At 30.3% G+C, this 25,380-nt stretch overlaps 1 protein-coding gene across 6 annotated transcripts; it reads right to left on the bottom strand.

Moving 5' to 3' along the window:
- Window positions 1-301: 301 nt before the first annotated feature.
- Window positions 302-25,167, bottom strand: LOC143078844 (uncharacterized). Of its 6 annotated transcripts, XR_012979285.1 has the most exons (19): window positions 25,024-25,167; window positions 23,337-23,427; window positions 22,638-22,738; window positions 21,008-21,149; window positions 20,536-20,626; window positions 19,855-20,002; window positions 19,226-19,381; window positions 15,794-15,908; window positions 15,229-15,385; window positions 14,579-14,678; window positions 13,982-14,104; window positions 13,507-13,567; window positions 11,971-12,125; window positions 10,941-11,083; window positions 9,947-10,038; window positions 8,799-8,818; window positions 4,616-4,648; window positions 1,896-1,938; window positions 911-999 (listed from the first exon to the last, which is right to left on the bottom strand). XR_012979285.1 is itself a non-coding variant. In XM_076253839.1 (18 exons), exons 1-16 carry the CDS (start codon window positions 25,102-25,104, stop codon window positions 8,802-8,804), a joined length of 1,773 nt encoding a protein of 590 aa, XP_076109954.1. In that variant the 5' UTR covers window positions 25,105-25,167; the 3' UTR covers window positions 302-999; window positions 1,896-1,938; window positions 8,799-8,801. The 6 variants fall into 6 exon arrangements, 5 of the variants coding, with proteins under 5 accessions (XP_076109954.1, XP_076109956.1, XP_076109958.1 ...); XM_076253839.1 differs by lacking the exon at window positions 4,616-4,648 and having other exon boundaries at window positions 302-999; XM_076253840.1 differs by lacking the exon at window positions 4,616-4,648 and having other exon boundaries at window positions 911-1,057.
- Window positions 25,168-25,380: the final 213 nt, after the last annotated feature.

The raw sequence follows: 25,380 nt of genomic DNA, 5'->3' as shown, positions 1-25,380 counted from the left end.
ACTTGAAGCGGGACAGACGCACAGACCAGAAAACATAATGCCCCTCTATTATCTATTAACAAATCCAAACAAACATAATTTGGTCCAGAAAACCATTCTTTTGAACTAGACCATATTCTTTTTACAGGACACTTACACATATAATTTGGACAAAATATTAAATGAAACTGGTTATTGGGTCTGGTAATCAATATCAGTTAACTAGACCAAACCAATTTTTACTGGACTTTGCCAAATGTGCGGCAAGCTTGGGACTTAATGATGTTCCTTGGTATGGACTTGTTTAAAATAAAACACAGAATCATTGTTATATAAATCAATATTTAATAGCTCTCAATGCCTACATAATGTCAATAAATAACATGTAAGATTATTTTGTAAGTATGAGTTGTATGATTCATGATTCAGTCTGTAGATTCATGTATTAATTTAACAGCTTTATATACTTCAATACAACAAATATATATTTAATCATTTTTTTAATATATTTTTGTACTAGTACTGAACCAAGTATTGAGCAAGTCTCTGCCAAACTGTTGAAGAAGCATGGATTTTAAATCATTACTTATACATGTTATATGAAGCACTAAAATAACAGCTGAATCACACAACATTAAGGTAGAAATAAGAAAATCAATTCTGTCTCTGACTGATAATTATATTAACAAGTATCAACATTTTGTAAATTATAATATGACTGTTAATTTGTACACGCAGGAAATATCTGCCTATGATCCTCACAGTAAATATAATGAAGTAATTTAGACTTGAATAAACATAAAACAATTAAAAAATAGGGTTAAAAATAAAATCCAAATTTATTTTAACTTATTGTCAATTACTGTATTGAAAATCCACAAAATATGAGCAACCACTATACTAAACAGATAACATTAAAAAAAAGTATGAATTGTTTTGTTCAATCAAGTGCTGTTAACACAAATTGTTCTAGAAGTGTTCACAGTCCATAGCACAGGGTGACATCACATATATATAGACCTGAAAAACAGAACAAATATCAGTCAATAGCACAGGGTAACATCACATATATATAGACCTGAAAAAGAGAAGGAACAAATATCAGTCAATAGCACAGGGTAACAATATTTATATATAGACATAAAAACAGAACAAGAGCCAGACATTTAGTGTGTTTATGGTGGGAACTATTATAGCTGACTATACCATCAGACGATTCAGACGGTATGGGTTTTGCTAATTTTAAAATAGAGAATATACAGAATCATTTAGTCAACATCATTTGACCTCTGGTAGATAGTTAGTCTCATTTGAAATGAGACAGTGAGCAGAAAAAACATTTTCAATTTTTATTTGTCAAATGTTTACAGATTTTGCAAAAGATTTTCTCATTCCTAATTGACAATATGAGTTTTTGTCAAAGGGTCAAAGTAAATACTTTGTCAAAATTTTACGAAAATTAAATGAGCCAATTAATTTTAGTTAAAGTGTTGGGTACCACCTTAAGTTTCAAGTACTTTCAATTATTTTTTCTTCTTTTGTGTGTTCAAATTTATATTGTGTTCTACATTAATACTGTATTGGTATCACTATCTCTCCTAAGGGAGGCTAATAAAGATATATATATATATATACCACATCTCCTTAATTTTATATTGTGACTTCTCTATGGACTTATTAATTGATTATTAATTAATTATTAACTGATGCTTATTGATAATTGATCACTACTTCTCACGAGAATTACTAAGAAGCTACAAAAGAAATGTTCGCTCATCTTATTAAGTTAATAATAGTTAATAGAATTACAGTAATGCTATAAGAAAAGTTCAATGTTGGTATCTTCTTTTTGTTAAAACCAAATTCGTTAAAAAAAATAAATTTCCAAATGTTAATTTCAAGTGATAAGTCCTTACCTCTGCAACATTACAACGAATATCTTTTAACTTATTTTCAGAGCTGAAATATAAAAAATATCATCAAAATCATTATACATAACGTGAAACCTTATTAGCTTGTTTACATAATATGTAATAAAGGACATGGTTCCTAAAATTGTAAATCGACTTGAAATGATACTTTCTCTTTATGTTAAATTCTTATTTCAGAAGCCAGAATTAAAAATATAACCACAATAAATCTTTAATATATAATTGAATACCTTTATCTAATCATTTTTTTTCAATAGAATGTCCTAAGGGTGGGAAACAAAAACAAATGTTTTTTTTGTAAAAAGAAAAAGAAAAAAAATATCTATCTTCTTTCACAATCCAGTCCTTTAATATCACAACACTAACATGATGATACAATATAAGAAATAATAACATGTCTGTTCAGCCTTACTTATTGTTTTCAAGTCTTCCAAAAGATACCTTCATAAATATGTTAAATGTAAATATATATTCAAATAATTTAATTTTGGATGTAACACGTCTTCTGATTGGCTGACGTTATTTTGTTATGAGCCCATAGACATAATTTAGTCATGTGACCGTGACGTCATCAACGTTTTTTCATGGTTTTTACGGTTTAAAATGGAATTTAGAATTAAATTATAATAAATGACTGTAATATTTTTTCTGTCTATACGAAATAACATAAAAAATGTGGTGCACACTGTTAAATAACCCGCTACGCGCGTTATTCAGTGTGCACCACATTTTTTATGTTATTTCTTCATAGACAGAAAAAATATTACAGTCATTCCTTAAATAACAAAGACATATGTTTTTTATAGGTTAAACTGGTTCACTGTCTGGAGGTAAAACAAATAAACTTCATGAATTTGATAACATGATCACTGAAACCCCTCCATCTTATTTGTTTTTGCTGTCACAAGACTTAATTTGTCTATGGTCAGGAATCTGCTTCAGTTATTTGCTCTGTCAATATCATTCTCAAGGTTTATATTGATAAGAATTAACAATTTATCAAAGATCAATTTCTTTCAGATGCCAGAAGTGAAATAAGTGAAAAGCTAAACACAAACTGTATTTTGAAGTCAATATTCAATAATATCTGTATTAAATTAAATTTATTGGGTAATTTGGTCAACAGTTCTCTCTTTATCTTTTTATTTTGTTAGACCATTCTATCATTGTCATCCAGTGGATCTTTTCACAAAAAATCTTAAGAGTAAAACTACTCGTAAGTCATACACATAGTATTACTTATGATCGTTAGATTTTTAGTGAAAAGAGTTCCTGAACCTTAACGTTTGAGAGTTTTTTTAAAGAAAACAATGGGTGCTTATTTTGAATCCAAATCCTATGTTTTCAAATATAAAGATCATTACACATGATCATGATGATAGACAACATAAAACAGATGCATAGAGATGTCAATTGCCCTTATGGTCAATTTGGCCGGGTGCGGAAAAATCAACAGATGCTTTAGTATCTGCAAAATAAATTCAAGCTGGTAAATTAAGAAAATAAATCTGGAGAAGATGATCTCAAGTATTCTTTCAGATATCAGCCACTAAACCGTACAAATAGACAAGTACCTCAACATACAGCCAACATTTTCCATGCTTATGAAAAGAGATTTATTTTTCGATAACAGAAACATACAAAGAAAGCTACAGTACATACAAACAACAAAAAGCAGATTTATAAAAAAAGAATTGTCAAAAAAAAGTATATTTCAAAGGAAAGTTTGTTTTAACCTACTTTCAACTTGAAATTTTATTTCCATTATTTGAAAGACATAGATTTTTAGATGTTAAACTAAGAAAATATGTATATCATAAAAACTTGAGCAAAATCTTTTATAATGAAAATTTCAGTTTTTTTTTTCACCAAGTTTTGTTTTAAGGTTTGTGTTTAACTATTTAAAATTCAAAGTTACTAATGAAAGTACAACTACCATCTAGTGTAAGAAAGTTCAATTGTACTAAATTTGTGGACACTAACAAGATTACATAACAAACAAAACAAAAATATTGTTTTAATATCTGCTCTCTTGCTTATTTACTGCAGTCTTGCCAATTTTCAAGACATTTCTCCTTCAAAATTTTTAGAAAATTCATTTTAATTATAATTTTGAAAAATACTTTATACAAATGGGACAGATTGAGGCTTTGATATTTTCATGGGCATTGTAACATAATATATAATATAATCGTACCAAGACTAAAAATCTATCAATCAAAATACTGGATTTGGTGCTTCCAGAACACATTTTCAATTACATGGTCAATTTTTATAAATTTCCTGTTACAAAACTTTGAAATTTGGGGTCCTCAATGCTCTTCAAATTTGTAAATGTTTGGCTTTATAACTATTTAGATCTGAGCGTCACTGATGAGTCTAATTTAGACGGTACTCAGGAGTATTAATACAGTTTTATGACTGAAAGGCCTTAAGTTATCTGCATGTAAGGACCCTACAAAAATAATGTATACTGAAGTTCAAGAAAGCAGACATCCCTATACAGATCAAAAAAGAAGAAGAAAGATGGGTGAAAAGTTTAAAGTTTTGTGGGATACTGTTTTGGGCCATCACACATAGATGACTTGAAATAAGGCCCAATACTATTTTAGGCCATCACACTGAGATGTGGAGAAATAGGACCATATTCACATTATCAGCTAACACCAGAGTTATTACTACTGCAAAGAAAGCATCATTCAAACCTTATAAACCATAGGCAACCAGCATGCAAGGATCTGTAAAAAGCAGTACTCTTTTATAAACAAACACTTTAATACATTAAAAGATGGCATATTTTGGTTAAGTGAAGCTTGATCCAGAATTGGCCTATTTGATGAAATGATCAGTACTTTGACAGTGTGGCCATCTTTCCTTAACATCATTGAAAGAAAACGTTTAAAAGGGTTGAAAGTCGATCTATATTGTTATAATACACTTAAACCCAAAGACTAGTAGTTATTGTTTTTAAATGTACATTGGAGGTGACCCTGAGTAATATTATTTTTAAATGTGCATTGGAAGTGAGGCTGAGATAATAGGAATTTAAATCCTTATAATTTTTCCAGAAAGGTAATTTCCTACATATTTTTTTGTTTACTTGCTACTATTAATAGTTTAAAAAACATCGAAACTGATTATATGTTCTTTATTCTTTAACCAGGTGCTCCGCAGGGTGCAGCTTTATACGACCGCAGAGGTCGAACCCTGAACAGTTGGGGCAAGTATGGACAAAACATTCAAGCGTGATACAGCTCTGAATTTGGATTGTGATCAAATTTTTGACATTACATGTTTTTTTTTACACAAAACAAATGTCAAGATTTTACAAATCAATTAAAGATTTCTTCTTCAAACTTATTTAAATCTAAAATTAAATAGTTGACACAGCATAGGTTTCTGATACAGAATGAATGTGGTCTAATGAACTTAAAATTTTTTTTTGCCTTTGAGCAATTCACTATGCTGTTGAATATTAATCCTCTTAAAAAAATGTTTGAAGAAATTTTCTTTTTATTTATGAAATCTGAAATGAGAAAAATTTAACCCCCCCCCCCCCCCCATTTTTTTTTCACATCCCCGTTTCCCTTTTTCCAAAACTGATATCAATTCAAATTTCTAATGGAGTTTGCAACAATAACTACTCTTTTAAATACATTATAAAATATTAAAATGTAAAATAAAGTGCTTGTTATCACTGAATGGTAAAGATCGGTTGGTAGTAAAAGTGAATATAAATTGTTTATTGTATAAAACAATAAAAAAAACTTCATCAGAAACATTTTATATTGGCAAATTTCCAATGAAGTTATTTACATAAAGTTATTGGCAAATAAAAATAGAAAATGACATCATAGTCATGTCTGGCAAATGTCCAACATACATTATCTAAAAACATTTTAGATAAGATAAGGGAAAAAAGCTTCATCAGCAACATTTTATATTGGCAAATTTCCAATGAAGTTATTTACATAAAGTTATTGGCAAATAAAAATAGAAAATGACATCATAGTCATGTCTGGCAAATTTCCAACATATATTATCAACTACTATTCTATACAAAGAAAGATAACTCCAATTGAAAATTAATTGCTATTGCACAATATTGTGCAATTAGATATTTCTTGCTATTGTGCAATACTGTGCAATTGAAAATTTTTTGCTATTGCACAATACTTGATATGGAATCCTGATTTGGACCAACTTGAAAACTGGGCCCATAATCAAAAATCAAAGTACATGTTTAGATAAAGCATATCAAATAAGCCCAAGAATTTAATTTTTGTTAAAATCAAACTTAGTTTAATTTTGGACCCTTTGGACCTTAATGTAGACCAATTTGAAAACTGGACCAAACATTAAGAATCTACATACACAGTTAGATTTGGCATATCAAAGAACCCATTTATTCAATTTTTGATGAAATCAAACAAAGTTTAATTTTGGACCCCCATTTGGACCAACTTGAAAACTAGGCCAATAATTAAAAATCTAAGTACATTTTTAAATTCAGCATATCAAAGAACCCCAAGGATTCAATTTTTGTTAAAATCAAACTAAATTTAATTTTGGACCCTTTGGACCTTAATGTAGACCAATTTGAAAACGGGACCAAAAATTAAGAATCTACATACATAGTTAGATTCGGCATATCAAAGAACCCCAATTATTCAATTTTTGATGAAATCACACAAAGTTCAATTTTGGGCCCCTTATTCATAAACTGTTGGGACCAAAACTCCCAAAATCAAACCCAACCTTCCTTTTATGGTCATAAACCTTGTGTTTAAATTTCATAGATTTCTATTTACTTATACTAAAGTTATGGTGCAAAAACCAAAAATAATGCTTGTTTGGGCCCCTTTTTGGCCCCTAATTCATAAACTGTTGTGACCTCAACTCCAAAAATCAATCCCAACCTTCCTTTTGTGGTCATAAACCTTGTGTTTAAATTTCATTGATTTCTATTTACTTATACTAAAGTTATTGTGCGAAAACCAAGAATAATGCTTATTTGGGCCCTTTTTTGGCCCTTAATTCCTAAACTGTTGGAACCAAACCTCCCAAAATCAATCCCAACTGTCCTTTTGTGGTCATAAACCTTGTGTCAAAATTTCATAGATTTCTATTCACTTAAACTAAAGTTATAGTGCGAAAACCAAGAAAATGCTTATTTGGGCCCTTTTTGGCCCCTAATTCCTAAAATGTTGGGACCAAAACTCCCAAAATCAATCCCAACCTTCCTTTTGTGGTCATAAACCTTGTGTTAAAATTTCATTGATTTCTATTCACTTTTACTAAAGTTAGAGTGCGAAAACTAAAAGTATTCGGACGACGACGACGCCGCCGCCAACGTGATAGCAATATACGACCAAAAAATTAAAATTTTTGCGGTCGTATAAAAATTAATTATACAACTAGTTGGAACTATTTTTAAAGAAATACTGACATACAGTACAACTTGGCATAACTTTTATTACCTGAAAAATTAATTCAACATTCTTTATTTATCTATTTTACAAAAAGGTCTAGTAGATTTATGCAAATTTATGCAAGTATTCTTGTTTCTTTGGTAATTCTTGATTTACTTTCAATTCTTTCACGTTCCTTAAACAATTTATATCTTATAAACTGAAATAACCAATTTTACAAAATAATAAAATTATAGCACACTAGATAAATAAGCTTCTAATTGTTGAAAGCCTACATAAAAGAGGAATAGATAAATTCTACTTTACACTACTTATATTCATCATATTACTATCAAAATACAATGTATACTCACAAATCACAATTTCTAATTTTATTTTATCAATTTGATATTTAGCATCTTACTAATGAAATATTTATGTTTTTCTGTAACTTTTTTCTGTTGATGCCAAAATAACATAGAAATACTTCTTTTTCTGCTTCTAACATAGTAATTAATTATAAAATGCATCTTTAAACTTTTACTAAAGTAGAATAGCCTCCTTACTCGTGCAAGATATCTGAAGCATGCAGTTCAGTTAATATATAATCAATTGTGCCTCAGTTGTTCCCAAAGAAATGATTAAATCCTTTTTGTTTTAGACCATCCAATAGTTTTGGAGATTCCAATTAATTTTTCATATATCATCAAAAGCGGATTATAACAATTGTGAAATAAATGGAGGTTAAAAATTTCCTTAGGAACAGATGAAGTGCAGTTGGCAACAGTAAAACCCTGTTCACATTGTTAATATCAGTGTATCCTTTAGTTTACATAATAAGCAATAAAATTTGAACAAAAGTACAAAAAAAAAAAACAACAAAAAAAAACATACTTTCATTTCAATTTTTAGATTAAATTATTTAGAAAATTTAAGTTTGAACACTGATAGTAGCAGTTACATGAACAGGATTTTTATGCTATGTGAACTATGATCTCTAAACCATACATTAACATTATATATTCTACTTTAGGTTTATGTAGAGTAGGTGTAAAACTAGCTACAGTGAGGTTAGTAGATTATCTCCCCTTGACAAGAATAAGTCTTGGGTAGTGAGAAAAATAAACTGGGGTTTACATTCCATCAATCAGATACTGGATAACGTTAGACAACCAACTCATTCTTAAATGCATAATATTCTGCTTTTGATTAATTTGGAACACTGAAATTGCTTAATTGACATATATGCAATTGAAGATGCATAATTAACATATATGCAATTATAGATACTGCCAAAATTTGAAATGATGTAAAATTCAAAGTTTTGCACACATAACATTTAATTCAACTTCAATCAATACGACTTATGTTGTTAGTGGTCTTTTTGTAAACAAATTGACTATCATATGACAAATATTATACAACAAGAATGGCATTTATCTAGTTAACCAGTAAAGTTTTACAAATGAACACTTACCAATTATGCTTTACAATGGACTGAGAATGAAATAGGACCCAAAAATGGGAAATCAGTTATACGGTTTTGGGATTAATTGTCTTATAGAAATCACTTTTACTTGAATCTTTCAAATCCACATTTTCATCAATAAAATTATACACAAAATGTTTTGTATGTCGTAAAAATCTGACTTTTTTCATCAAATTTTGATAAGGATAAATAATCAAGATTTTGAAGTATCAAGAGATACAACAAAAGTATTTTTTTAAGAAAATGGAAGAAAAAAGAAACTGGAAAAGCAGACTTCTATTTTGACAATATTCTAAAGTGACATTTAAAATGATCGATAATGATGAAGTATATCAAGCTTCAGCTGTTAATGTGGAAACAATATCATGTCAATCACTAAAGAGGGTGGGAGGTTCCTAGACAGAAATTAAAACAAAGGCAAAGATATTGTGCAGAATTTCATCATGATAAAATAAAACTTCATTTATTTACAGTAAATTGATGACGTCAGAATTTATTCATACAACTTATAAATATTGAACTTTAACTGAAACTAATAGATTTTTTTTTTAATTTTCTGAATATATAATTATTTGAATATTTGTACAACAGATATACACTTGATTCAGTATTAAATAATAATTATTTGAACTCCCAAAGTTAATTTAAGGTGGGTTCCCTTTCTACATAGATCCCTTTTAATGAAATAGCTTCTTAAGTATTTAAATAATCTAAACATCCTTTGTGTTGGAGTGTTCCTGATATAGATTAATCATGGAATGATCTACTTACAAGTCTTATTATGTACATGTGTACTTTTGTTTGATTTTTGATTCTGTCACATGAAGGTTAATTTTTTTTGTTGATTTTCAGTTCTAGTCCAATACGTCCAAGTTGTATATTTCATTTTACTTAAAATCTATAACATTATCTATTTACTGTTCCTTAATCTTATATTGAATGCTTTAAACGAACAAAAGAATAATATATAACAAAAATAAACCTGACAAAATTACCAAAATTTCATATTATCTTTTCTTTAAAGCTTAATGGATTGAGAAGCATAAAATTAGCTAGGTTTCACTTCATTCTATTTTCAATATCAAATATTCACAATGAAAAAGAGGGGCACACATTTAACCCATTAGTAAACCCACCATCTAAAGCTTCTACAGCATAGTACTGTACATCAATATCTGCATCAGCTTTCAATTTGTCTAAAGCTGGCTTCACTTGCTGTTGTACAAGTCTATGGAAAAACAAAACAAAATACGGTAAATTCAGAAATTATTGCATGCATTTATTATTGCGATTTTGTCATTTTAGACTACAAGCGATTTTAATTTTTGCGACATGAAAAAAAATCCTGTTTAAATTCATATAACATGTTTCAAAATATGAGTTTAAATTATTGGGTTTATAACCCTGTCACATTTTAAGCAATAATAAAAACATCGCAATAATACAGTACTTGTACAACTTTAAACATGGAAATTTAATTGTTTCAGAATATCAATTGAAATTTATTGACTTGTGCATGAGAAAATATTGTATTACAACAATGATATCTTTCGCTGTAAAAGAATGGTTGTGTAATAAACATCAAATCTATGTATTTTAAGGGTGAAGGTTGATACATTTAAACTTAAAACCTGCTGAATTTGTTTGTACCTGTTTGAAGTCAGGAACCTGGTTGTTTGTTGATGTGGTTCATAAGTGATTCTAGTTCTGCTTTTCTTTAGATAAGACTGTTGTTTTTCCTGTTTAAATGATTTTACACTAGTTATTTTTTAGGCCCTTTATAACTTGTTGTTCAGATTAAAGCCAAGGCTTCATGTTGAAGACTGTACTTTGACCTATAATGGTTAACTTTTATTAATTGTGACTTGGATGGAGTCATCTCATTGGCACTTATACCACATCTTCTTATATCTAATCTAACTGTTGTTAAACAATTAAATGATAAAAGTTATTTTCAGGATAACTTATCCCACATCTCTTTTTAAGACCTACGATGCATTTTATCTGTAATTTGTCGACTGAATATTAATGTTTTAAGCATATGTGACAAATGGAAATGTCAAACGAAAGTCACTGTCACTGACTGAGTATAATAAACCCTACATTTGTGGTATTTGACAGAATACTTACGACTGCTCAAAGATGGGACCTAATCTCTGTAGAGTTTTGGCAACATTAAATCTAACATTGGCCACATTATCACCTGCCATTCCTAGGATGGTGGGTAGCATAAGTTTAATTGTCATTTCTGGTCCTACAGCTTCTGCCAGTAACTACACAATAAAAATAAGAATATTGGATCTCTATATTGTATGTCATTCGCAACATTTACTTTCATTTAGCCATCAAAGTTGAAAGTTAAATACTAATTAGTTAAAGATAAAAAGAAACAAAGTTTGTTTACACTTGATACAAAAGAATACAAACCTCCCTGCAATACTATAACAACTTATGCAATTAATAAGGGTAATTTGCTTATCTCCCCATTAACATGCAGCACTATGTAATATTATATTCATTTTAAGAACATCTCAGGTAGCAATTTAAAACCATATTTATAGAAAATTGTCAGTCATATCAACAAGACTGATTTAGTTTAAACATATTTTATTTGCTTAAATGTGCAAAAGGGATGAGACACAAGTTAATCAAACAAGACTGATTTTCTCGCTTGTGCCGGTAAGGCGAAAGTGAGAAAAGCAATCATATTGAGATGACCAATGATAATCTGTTTATTGCTACTTGACCTATGACAATGTTGTTAATTTCATTGACAACAGCATGTGCACCCTTAGTTTCTAGCTATAATTTTTCATATCCCTCTACTGTGTTGAGAAAGGAAATTATCAGTCAGTAAGATCAAAGGAAAATTTCGTAAAATAGTGACAAGTTTTATTTATATCTGTTAGATGTTGCATTTAAAAGTGCATGGAAGGACAGACACGTAATGATGACCTTGTTTTTCTTTTCTTCTTGATTTCATTGACTTTACCTTGTAATTCTTTCAATTCCTATTAACATTTATATAGATAAGACCAGAAATCATTCCATGTTCAAAATAATGTGACAACTTATGTTTATGCAGAAAAGACATGTCATTCTGTGTAAGTAATTCTGATCATGTGACATCTTACATTAATACTAAAGTCAGGTGACTTACGTTTATACAGAAAAGACATGTCATTCTGTGTAAGTAATTCTGATCATGTGACATCTGTAATACTTTTGGTATAACTGTTTGTTGTGCCCAGTCTACTCCAAACTTTTCTACCAATTTCTTTAAATTTAATGTAGCTGCATCTCTGATTGCAAAAACTGAAAAAAGCATCAAATATAAGAAATACACACAATAAATAAATTACAAACAAACCGCGCACCGCGATAAAGTTACTGGGAATTGTCAAAAATTAAGCGCTTACCACAGCGCTATTCAAAAATCCTGAGAACACTGGATGACATTGTTATACATCAACTAATTAATTGAAGACTATGAAAAAATTTATTGAACTTTATAGCCTTTTTTTAAACTTGACTTCTGCATGATAATTTCAATTACAAGATGGGTTTTCTCAGTAAAGTAAAGTGGGAATATGAAAATAGTCTGACATCATTTAAATTGTCTAGAAAAAAAATATATTGATAAACAGATTATCGATAATCTGTTTAAAATTTAAATAGACCAATCACTTAACAACATGAATTTTTAGTTTAATTACAGATACTATATATACATACCATGGTCAACCAGCCATGTTATACACAGTGAATTAAGTTTAATTACAGATACTATATATACATACCATGGTCAACCAGCCATGTCATACACAGTGAATTTAGTTTAACAAGTGAAACTGCGAGCTACTGCTCACTGATGATACCCCCGCCGCAAGTGGATAATATTAATAGTGTAAAAATATGCAAGTGTTCGGTAAACAGGAAGTTGTCGAGTGATGAATCTGAAAAAGCATCACACGGTATAGCTGACTTATAAAAATCCTGAAACCAAATTTCAGAAATCCTCGTATTGTAGTTCCTGAGAAAAATGTGACGAAAATTTTTAACTTGGTTATCATGTGTAAAATCATACAAGTGTTCGGTAAACAGGAAGTAGTCGCGTGATGAATCTGAAAACGCATCACACGGTATAGCTGACTTATATAAATCCTGAAACCAAATTTCAGAAATCCTTGTATTGTAGTTCCTGAGAAAAATGTGACGAAAATTTTCAACTTGGCTATCATGTGTAAAATCATACAAGTGTTCGGTAAACAGGAAGTTGTCGATTGATGAATCTGAAAACGCATCACACGGTATAGCTGACTTATATAAATCCTGAAACCAAATTTCAGAAATCCTTGTATTGTAGTTCCTGAGAAAAATGTGACGAAAATTTTCAACTTGGCTATCATGTGTAAAATCAGACAAGTGTTCGGTAAACAGGAAGTTGTCAAGTGATGAATCTGAAAACGCATCACACGGTATGGCTGACATATATAAATGTTGATACCAAATTACAGAAAGGGTGGATGTGTAGTTCCTGAGAAAAATGTGACGAAAGTTTCATGGGACGGACTGACTGACGGACGGACGGACTGACGGACGGACGGACTGACGGACTGACGGACAGACAGAGGTAAAACAGTATACCCCCCTTTTTTAAAGCGGGGGTATAATTACAGATACTATATATACATACCATGGTCAACCAGCCATGTCATACACAGTGAATTTAGTTTCTCATCAAAGAATTCTACTCCCTGAAAAATTCAATAAAATGTCCTTAATTATACAGTCAGGTTTTTATATGATATCATAAAATATAATAATTGGTAAATAGCTTGGATCAACAACTAATATATTTATCAAATAAAATACACACAATCTGTTAAAAACACTATGTAAAGTTAATTCAGTTAAATTCCAGAAGGAACATCAAATGCTAATTTGAATTTCAATCTTATACTTCTTCGAACTTGTACAACATTAAAACATATGTCACTTATTTTCTTGGTAAATATTCATTTAAAGTAAATAATTTGTCAGCGTCTGTTGTAATTCATATTGGTTAAACAGCTTAATAATTGTTTATTTTGCTTTGTCTGTCAAAACAAAAATGTTAAGTTACCCACTAAACCTTTTATAATTATTTTTACTTGTATATTGAAACTTACCAACTGTCCAGCTAACAATGGCATGTATTCAATGATAGCTAATCGTACTCTCCATTTGGTATCCTCTGCTAGTTCTACGATGGCTGGCAATAAACTCTGGGATAACTGTTTGATACCAATCACCTGGGGAAAAGGAGATAATAGATTAGAAAATAAGAAAATAGACATAGCATCATATACAGAGACTTTTTTGCACATTGTCATGTTTACAAGGGAGATAACTCAATAAGATAAAAAAAAAAAAAAAAAATCATTTTAATCATAAAGCAATACTGTAAACATTTAACATTTTCAGTGGATGTCTTTGTAAATTCAAGAAACCATATTTCTCTTTAATCAACCTGGACAATTTTGGAAACAAAACAAAAAATTTAAGCATTTCTGAAATGAAGTTTTTCCCTTTGTGTCTAATATGCTATAGACATAAAACATGTTCCATTTGAAAACTCATGTTATATAATATGCTTTTCATGAAAAATATTCATAATACTAGTGCAATAAACCTGTATTATTAATATATCTTTATTTACAATTGGGCCTAAAACAAAAAAAAAAACAAAAAAATCACTAATTTGACAATATATTTTGCTCTCCTACCTCATTTACACAGTCCAAGTTTGAGATGATATTTAATCTGACTTCAGGACATTCGTCTTTCAACTGTGTCAGGAACAATGGCAATAAATGTTCTATTGTGCTGTGAATAAACAATATTCTCAATTACAACAGTTATATAAATATGCCTCACATTTAGTTTACACCTTTTCCACAAAGATAAATTTAAGAAGGTAAGAATGGAAGTTTTATTTTTAAAAATTGATTGAAAATTTATTGTTGTATGACCATTTGATGTTTGAAAATAATTGTGTATGTTGATTGAAGGAGGATTCCAAACCTACACTCCCACATCTATTTAATGGAGTAACCCTTATGGTAAGGATTTCCTAATTTCAAATTTAAGTTTGCATTCTTGCTATTGTTGTCATAATTTTAAGAATTCTGATAACTTATTCCTCATCGAACAGCATATTTGATTTAATTCAGGATGTGACAATAAGAATATACAATAAATAGATTTCAAACAAATAATATTCAGTACACATGCATAGTTTGATTAAAATGTCTTATGTTTACCATACAAATATAATTGTAAATCTGACAGAGTTCAAGCTATAGTCTGCAATATAGTTGCAGTTATTTTAAGACAATATACTGCACACACTCAATGTTTTATCTTGCCGACTTACTTGTCCTTTCCAAGAATTGGTGACAGCCCCATGATGACTGAGGCTAATGCTGACTTGACATGCTGGTTAGCATCCGATACAAGATCTTTGACACAAGGTAAAATGTTTGTCATAATCACAGATTCTCTGATATCCGGAGACAGGTTAGAACAAAATTCTACAAACAAAATCAATGAAGTTTAAGTTTCTATTTAAAGACAGTCTATTTAAATAATGTGGTTCAAAGTTCAGGTGTTTCTGAATTTCTCTCCACCAATGTCACAAAAATTATATTTAAATTGTATATAAACCTGACTTCTGACCAATATTTACAGAATACAGGTAACTAAATCCAAGATTTTAAACTGATGCATTTTTTGGGATTGGTCAACAATTATTGGTGTATGATGTCAGTGGAGAGAAAATTAAAAAAAAAAATGAAATATAGGTTTATTCCCTGGGAAATTACGATTTAATTCCATCAACTTTTTTTCTTCTTTCCAATAATTTACCATTATTCCATCAATTCTATCTTGCATTAAGCAGAAAAATAAAACTAACAACTAAAAGTAATGATTCGTTTTACCTTTGACTTTGTGAGAAGATGCAGCTCTAACCTCTGCCTCACAATCCTTAAGTAAACCCTGGAAAGCTGGCACTAAGTCTGTCTTTGTGATTTCTGGACCAACAGCCTTTTGTAGCTGAAATTGCATATTTAAATTCAAATTTCAATTCTTAAAATAGAGTTATAACAAAAAGATGTGTCCTATCTAAATATATGTAAATGTTATAAATACAGTTTGAGCATGTTATTTTACTGTCCCGTGAATTCCCTATTGTGATTCTTCTGTCATGACTGTAAAATAATGTACCTATAAGTTTTTCCAAAATCTTATCTTTTCATGCTTTTATTCAATAACTTTATTAACCCTTTCAACGCTACACAAAAAAATAGAAAAATGTTGCTGCATTTTTTTTGTGTTCATTCATTAAAACAGTATATTCTTTTTCAGACTGCTGTATCTTTTTTATTATATGAGATAGAGAAAGTTATTGCATGAAAAATGCTCAGGAGAGCATGAACTGTACTGTAAGCCAATTATTTTAATGAAATTTTTATCAGGTTACCTGCATTTTCAGGTAATTAACAGGTAAAAGGTGTAATTTATTACATTTGTATTGAATTTTGAATGAAACTACTTTTAGTCTTCATTTATTTTGTTGTTTTATCTTTTATCTGCCATATAATAAAGAAGACACCAGTTGCTCGATTTTGTAGCGTATTGCACCATACACAATGTTTTATGTAATCGTGGCACAAATAAATGGCTCCGTCCTAAAAAATTTCAGTCATCCATTTTCCCCCTTTTTCGACGTCTCGTAATGATCGATCAAATCATATTTCCCACACGAATTAAATGTTATAAACACATTGAGATAACAAAAAACCTTTTAACTAATCCTCTTTGTTAGTTTCACCATAGAAATGATGAAATATTTCCATATTTACAGCTTCGTTTCCGATTTCCACCATTTGCATTTGTCAAAATATTTGTATTTATTTTCCTTCTATTTTCCTTCTACTGTATGATTTTGCAATGAAAATTTGCCGCGATTTCAAGCGCAAATGAGACCTTGTATATCCTCAATTCAAAAGAGAAACCAGATGCTCCGCAGGGCGCAGCTTTCTACGACCGCAGAGGTTGAACCCTAAACGGTTGGGGCAAGTATGGACACAACATTCAAGCTGGATTCAGCTCTAAATTTGGATTGTGATTAAATAGTTGACACAGCATAGGTTTCTGACACAGAATGAATGTGGTCTAATGAACTTAAAATACTTTTTTTTCCTCTGAGCAATTCACTATGCTGTTGAATATTAATCCTCTCAAAAAAATGTTTGAAGAAATTTTATTTTTATTTATGAAATCTGAAATGAGAAAAATTTAACCCCCCCCCCCATTTTTTTTTTTCACATCCCCCTTTCCCTTTTTCCAAAACTGATCTCAATTCAAATTTCTAATGGAGTTTGCAACAATAACTACTCATTTAAATACATAATAAAATATTAAAATGTAACAAAAGGTGCTTGTTATCACTGAATGGTAAAGATTGTTTTAATTTATCAGTTGGTAGTAAAAGTGAATATACATTGTATATTGTATAAAACAATGATTTAAGTTGATTCAACTACTATTCTGGACAAAGAAAGATAAATCCAATCAATTGAAAATTTCTTGCTATTGCACAATATTGTGCAATTAGATATTTCTTGCTATTGCGCAATACTGTGCAATTGAAAATATTTGCTATTGCACAATACTGTGCAATTGAAGATTTCTTGCTATTGCGCAATACTGTGCAATTGAAAATTTCTTGCTATTGCACAATACTGTGCAATTGAAGATTTCTTGCTATTGCTGAATACTGTGCAATTGAAAATTTCTTGCTATTGCACAATACTTAATATGATAATTTTGGATCCTGATTTGAACCAACTTGAAAACTGGGCCCATAATCAAAAATCTAAGTACATGTTTAGATTCAGCATATCAAAAAAGCTCAAGAATTCAATTTTTGTTAAAATCAAACTTAGTTTAATTTTGGACCCTTTGGACTTTAATGTAGACCAATTTGAAAACGGGACTAAAAATTAAGAATCTACATACACAGTAAGATTTGGCATATCAAAGAACCCCAATTATTCATTTTTTGATGAAATCAAACAAAGTTTAATTTGGACCCGATTTGGACCAACTTGAAAACTGGGCCAATAATCAAAAATCTAAGTACATTTTTAGATTCAGCATATCAAAGAACCCCAAGGATTCAATTTTTGTCAAAATCAAACTAAGTTTAATTTTGGACCCTTTGGACCTTAATGTAGACCAATTTGAAAACAGGCCAAAAATTAAAAATCTACATACACAGTTAGAATCGGCATATCAAAGAACCCCAATTATTCAATTTTTGATGAAATCAAAATAAGTTCAATTTTGGACCCTTTGGGCCCCTTATTCCTAAACTGTTGGGACTAAAACTCCCAAAATCAAACCCAACCTTCTTTTAGTGGTCATAAACCTTGTGTTTAAATTTCATAGATTTCTATTTACTTATACTAAAGTTATGGTGCGAAAACCAAGAATAATGCTTACTTGGGCCCCTTTTTGGCCCCTAATTCCTAAACTGTTCAGACCTCAACTCCCAAAATCAATACCAACCTTCCTTTTGTGGTTATAAACCTTGTGTTTAAATTTCATTGATTTCTATTTACTTAAACTAAAGTTATTGTGCGAAAACCAAGAATAATGCTTATTTGGGCCCTTTTTTGGCCCCTAATTCCTAAACTGTTAGAACCAAAACTCCCAAAATCAATCCCAACCTTCCTTTTGTGGTCATAAACCTTGTGTCAAAATTTCATAGATTTCTATTTACTTAAACTTAAGTTATTGTGCGAAAACCAAGAAAATGCTTATTTGGGCCCTTTTTGGCCCCTAATTCCTAAAATGTTAGGATCAAAACTCCCAAAATCAATCCCAACCTTCCTTTTGTGGTCATAAACCTTGTGTTAAAATTTCATAGATTTCTATTCACTTTTACTAAAGTTAGAGTGCAAAAACTAAAAGTATTCGGACGACGCCAACGTGATAGCAATATACGACGAAAAATTAAAATTTTTGCGGTCGTATAAAAAATTAGAGAGAACCCAAATGAAAACCGAATGGTTTAAGAGTCCTTATGGAAAATCCTTTGTCATCACGGCATATCCCGCGAATAGCAGTGGGGAATGGTGTACGTCATCACGGCATATGCAGTGTATAGCGTTGAAAGGGTTAAGTGTGAAATACCAGAATCGTGTAAAAACATGAAAAAATATTCATGACCCAACATAAAGTTAATTTTTGTTCTTACCACTAAATGATAGTGCTAATTATACACCATTATCATATTTTTTTAGACTGATGTTTTTACATTTAAGAATTTATTGGTTGTAATATAAAATTTTGTAAGTATGAACCTCTGTGAATTTATCTGCTACCATATATCTGACTCTCCATGACTTATCCTCTGCAGCTTGTCTAAGTGTTGGCATAACAAACTGTTCTGTATCTTCTGCTTGTAATAGGGATGCTATACTGACACAAGCTTCTACAGCCAAGAGTCTGACGGAGTCCTGTAACATTACACAGATATCATTATAACTATTAAAATAATAATATTACTAATAATGTTGAATAATGTTTCGTAATTTTAGTTCATTTATATGTTTTTAGTATAAATAGTGTGACATCAATTTTCATTGAACTAGTACACACTTTTGCTGAAGCCCACCTCCGGATGCGAGATTATCTCTGTGTTGAAGAACCATTTGTGGCTTCCAGCAGTTTTCTGCTCATTGGTCGGATTGATGTCTACACATTCCCCATTTCCATTCTCAATTTTAATAGTTTTCACTACAAAATCTTTAAGCAGTGCCCAAATGGTATTAGTAGAAAATACAATCTGGTTGTGATGACAAGTCAATATTACAATGTGACATGTCTAACAGTAAAGGATTGATCACACTATAACATTTGTAAAATGTAAATATGGCAAATATAATAATCTATGCATCTCATTCTACATAGTTTGATATAGATGATGTACCTGTTCGTCCTGTGCTAGAGCAGTAAACAGTGGGATGAGGTCTGACTTGAGTATATCCAGTTCTACAGCTTTAGCGAACTCTCCAAGCTTACCAGCAGCAGCCCTCCTAGCCATAGGGGTATCATCACCACATAAATTTCTGAAGTGTCTGTAATGTAAATTGTTCCAATGTCAGAGTTAACAACATAAAATTTATAGACATTTTTATTTTTGATATTTATTCAGAGATAATTTGTAGCCTTCTCAATATTATTATTTTTGTCACTACATACATAACATACTTTGAACATTATTCAGACTGGTTTAGATTAAATTCATTTTGCTGTTGAATTATTCTTTTTATAAAATGCATTTTGAAATTTCTCTCAATATTTCTTGCTGAACTTTGTATTTTTTCCTAATGAACATTGTAATCTCTTAGAATTAGTATAAACACACCTGTTGATTATAATATGATATATATGCATAATGCCTTTCTATTTCTGGACTTCTGTTAAGTTTTTTGAAAAATCAGAAGAAACTTCAAGGTCATCAACAACAAATTGAACCACCTCCTTTCTCTAGTAAAGATAACAATGATAGGTTTCTGAAGTCCTGGTTTGTACCTATATAGGTAAAGTACCCCTTTTATCAAACCAACCTAATTTCTGTCTTCATCTTCCTTATTACAGACATACTTACTGTCTTAGTTCTGCCTTTACTGAGTTTGACACTCTTGGATAACAGACTGAGAATAGACCACATGCTGAAGTTCTGGATGTAAACCAATCACCTGCGAAAGACAGACATAATATAGACATGAGGAATCTTTCATGTAGTGTTAAACACCGACAATCAATTAACTTTTTTTTCATAATACAAGGAAGATGTGTTGTAATATCATCATTGACAAAAAACTATCAATTATAGTACATTCCAACATAATGTCTATGATTTCTTTTCTTTTTAATTTCTGCTAAAACCAATCAGGCAGTGCTACATGAGGATTTACTTGTAAAGTAATCTTCAGAATAGTTATTGTAACCTTCTGATAATTATAAAAACATAAAAGATACAATAGTTCCCTTTTTGTAAACAACACTGTTCAGTACTTGTTGTCAGATTGTTTCACAAACAATAGATCATCTCTTCAGCATAAAATAGTAATACCTACCTCCAGATAATCTTTTAACAAGAGGAACAAAATGGTTCTCTAGATCAGCAGGACTGTGTAGTGCAGCTATAGTCCTAAGAGATTCTACAGCCTTGTCACGTACAACTGTTTCTTCTACAGTGGCCAAACTCTCTAGAGGTGGCTGTAATACAACATATAGTTCTAAAATATTGTGAAGTCATTTTTTATGGCAGGAAATCTATTCTAATGGATTTCATGGGTACTTGCTAGCTTGCATGTTCGTAGACTTTGGCAAAACCATGATAAATACTAATTTTCCTCATTCCACAAAAATATGTACTGGTAACCACAGTATTATAGTAAATGTAAGAATTCAATATGTACTGGTAACCACAGTATTAGAGTAAATGTAAGAATATGTGTTTTTGATAAAGAATACTACTTTTAATAAAATGTAAAACTTTACAATATCAGGGTTTCATCAGAAAATAGGGTTTGAAGAAATGCTTACTATTAGGTCAAAAGAAATCATTACATTTTAGTAACATTTTTCATAAAGTTATCTTTCAAGAATCAATTTTGAGAAGTATGATACATGTATTTTGATACATTAATAACCTGCATTCTTTTTTTCATTATATTTTATTTATTTTCAAATTTTCTAGAACTTTCTACAGTTTATATTACATAGTAAATACTTGACTAAATTGTGTTTGAACCAGCAAAACAAGCATCAACACCTGCTCATATTCTCTGGAATTTCACAAAAATTTACTTGAAAAAAACATCAGTTTTATAGTCAATCAGCAACTTATTTACACACAGAAGTTATTGTCATATGAAACGAGTGACCAGGAGGAGTGACCAGCGAAAAATTATGTTAATCCAATTCTTGAAAAAATGCATACATATATCATAAATGTTTTCTATGCACAATTTTGAAATTTTTCACCAATCCATTATAAAATTATTTCAATCGGTCAGTGTTGTTGTGAAAATATGGCAGCTAACTAATGGCCGTGATTTGAAGCCAAAGTTTAACGATTGTCACCCATTTGTAAACAATCAACAAATAAGCATGGGTATATAGGTAAGCACGTGTATAACATGTACAATAAGATTCAGTTTATTTTGATGGCGGAGTGATGTTTATGTTTGATTTCCCCCTTCGCACTCGCATATTGCCATCACCAGATTTTTACAAGAAAGGTTATGCTGAGGTAACTGCATACGGAAAACATGTAGAGGAAGCAAACAATTAAAAATAAAGTAAACTTCTTTAAAATTTGAACTTATTAAAGAATTATTTTCAGAAAAAAAGTATATGTACATTAGTTTTATTATAAAAATTATAAACTAGGCAATTAGTTATAAAAACATATGCATCATTTTCTTTTAATTTGAAGTTTCATACGACTTTAAACATGTAAAGGCAACCATGTTTGAAGGGTAAGAATTTCTTTTTGAGTCATCATTTTTGGGTAAATTGACATGCTTTACATTTCCATTATTGCTACCAAAATAATTATTTCAGTCAGCAACACAAAAGTCATTGAAACTTCATAAACATATCTAAAATCAGCTTACCAACAAACAATGTACATATTCTAGGCCACCAACCAGGGGAGTTAACTGTCCCAGCTGCTCAGCGAGTGCCAATAATACTTACCAACAAACAATGTACATATTCAGGGCCTCCAACAAGGGGAGTTAACTGTCCCAATTGTTCTGCTAGTGCCAATAATACTTCATCTTCATCATAGATTGTGTCTGTAAATGACATGTTACATGTAAATATTAAATATCAACCTAAAAATCATAATCAAAATATTCAAGTAATAACATGCATTTATATTCATGAAAGAAATTAAACTTTTTGAAATTAAAGCAACTAAGTTTTATTTTCATTCGTGGTACACATATATGCAATGACCATGATGATGTGTATGTGATCATATGTATATATGTCTAAAAAAATAAAACAGTATCAAATGCCAGTGGAAAAATGACAAATAAAATATCAAATAATATATCATGTATATAATCTACTCTAGACCTCTATAGCTATGTGCCATATTTTTATCTCATTTTGTTTTTAATGTTTTATAGTACATAGCTTTAACACAATGCTATCCAAAAAAACATGTTAAATGCATATGCTTTGAAAAGGTGTTTTTTAATTGACAAATATAGGAACCAGTAAAGTTACCTATGAAGATTTTACCAATAACAGATTTTTTTCTCAAATAGGACAAATGCATAACTGCTGTTTGTTTGACTTAACTTCCACTAATCATTTGATGAAATTCAGGAAATCTGCAAAAATGCTCATTTCCTTCTGTAGCGATCGTCATGTTTTTCAACATACCTGTTAAAAAAGGAATAAGTTCACTTCTTGTTTTCTCAACGCCAAGTGCCAATGCTATTGTTGACAGCTTTTTAATACTAACAAGGCGTATCTACAAAATAGAAAATGTATCATTAGTATCATATATATACTGACCAGTTATTAAGGGAAATTAATAAAAAAAATCATATGAAGAAGTCACTTTTCTGTCCGACACTTCTCTCAACCTTCAAAAGCAATATCTAGTCACCCTAGTGTTCACCATAGTCACCCTCAGTAGCTTCAGAGATCAGCAATTTTCGATTTTTACCAAATCGATGAAAAGCAACTTTTCATTTTTTTTTTATAAAGAAATTCAGAAAATCAACATTACATTAGGAGTGTCATATATTCCTTTCCAGCATTGCTTTTCAAACATCGATTGATTAAGTAAATTTTCTTTGGGTGCCAATATTTGTTGCTTACTATTAATCTGAGCTGGAAATCATCAGAAACAAACAGATTATGCCCAAAACCTGGATTCCTATGATTATAACTATGGTAGCACGAATGGTACTGCTGACAAAAGAATATTGATCCTTAAAATGGAAAATTTGCCATTCAACGCACATATACACAGACTTAAGAATAAATTTAATTGCTTAACGGAATGTATGGTGACATGGATGTTTATACAGACTAAAAGAGAAATTATAGTTCCAGGATGGCCCAGAATTTCTGGATTGTTCAATTTACCTTATCCAGAAATTCGGGTCTGTCAAATTCTACCATTGTTTACAGAGTTTAATATTCTATACACTTTGGAAGTGACGTTTTTTCACAATTCTGGGAAACCATCTAAAAACAAAATAAATATTTATCCTCCTCAAATGGAATCCTATCTTATTTTATCATCTCTTTTGAATATTTCAGGAAATATTTTGCATCAATTAGCACAAAAAAGGTAGGACTTTGTACTTATGTAAAATTTATCAGCCGGCAAAGAAGATTACATGTATGCCAAAATTGGCTCTCAAAGTTCCCCCCAAAATTCTATCTCAAAGTCCAGACCTAAAATATTTCTTCAGCGTTATGACGTCGTAGGAAGGCATCCCAGAAATAGCCTTGCAGGACGTCATAATTATTTGGACTACAGTCTATCAAGCTGACCAAGCATTTATGTTCAGCTGTAATGACTGAGATGTGACTGAAGGAACAAAAACATGTGGCTTTGATGTGAGTAATTTAACTTTCACTTTTATAAATTTACACCTTCATTGGCTTTAATTTATATCTAAAGATTTTGTGGTAAATAATAATTTGCATCCTGTTCTGTTTTATACTTTCAGTTCCTACCAGTCAGAATTTTCATTTCAAAATCCTCTCCCCACCACCCTTTCTGTAAAATAGTCAGAAAAAGTATAATTTTTCAAGTACATGGGAAAATGCACAAACCTACATGGCTACAACATGTACAAGCCTAAGACTGTATACAATTTCATTTAAATCAGAAATTGTTACAGGTTTAAATTCTGGATTAAGAAAGACATTTGACATATACCTCATTGGTTCTTGAATCAAATTTAGGATATAATTTCTTGAAAATTATTTATGTATTTTATTTTTGACCTGTGGCTGTGAAAAGAAATGTTAATACTTTCACAAATAAAACAAAGAGAGCTAATTGTTTTCGCTTGTATGCAAAATGAAAAAGTAAACGGGGGACTACCTGCACATCTTCGTTTCTCAATTCATCTATCAGAACAGCTATAGGGTAGAGAGAGTCGTCAGTTGAATCAACGCCGGCCATTTTGCCTAAAAAAGAATTTTGTTTACTGGTTCCTGTAGGAAACCAGGTTACATATTACTATTCTAGCTTATTAATGGTGAGGAAAACCAGTTCTATAAAATAACAAATATAAAATGTAGGTAGTTGTAAAATATGAAAATTCAGTTAATTATAATTTTATTAGGAAAATTGAAATATTTGACTATTTTTCTAATTTTTTTTTTATCAAAATGTAACATTCATTTAAATTCTGTTTCTTAATGGCGTTTGAAAAAAAGATGAAGTCAAATACCTACT

This window comes from Mytilus galloprovincialis, chromosome 6, assembly GCF_965363235.1.
Source record: "Mytilus galloprovincialis chromosome 6, xbMytGall1.hap1.1, whole genome shotgun sequence".
Taxonomy (NCBI): domain Eukaryota; kingdom Metazoa; phylum Mollusca; class Bivalvia; order Mytilida; family Mytilidae; genus Mytilus; species Mytilus galloprovincialis.
This window is presented reverse-complemented; position numbering and strand designations above follow the sequence as displayed.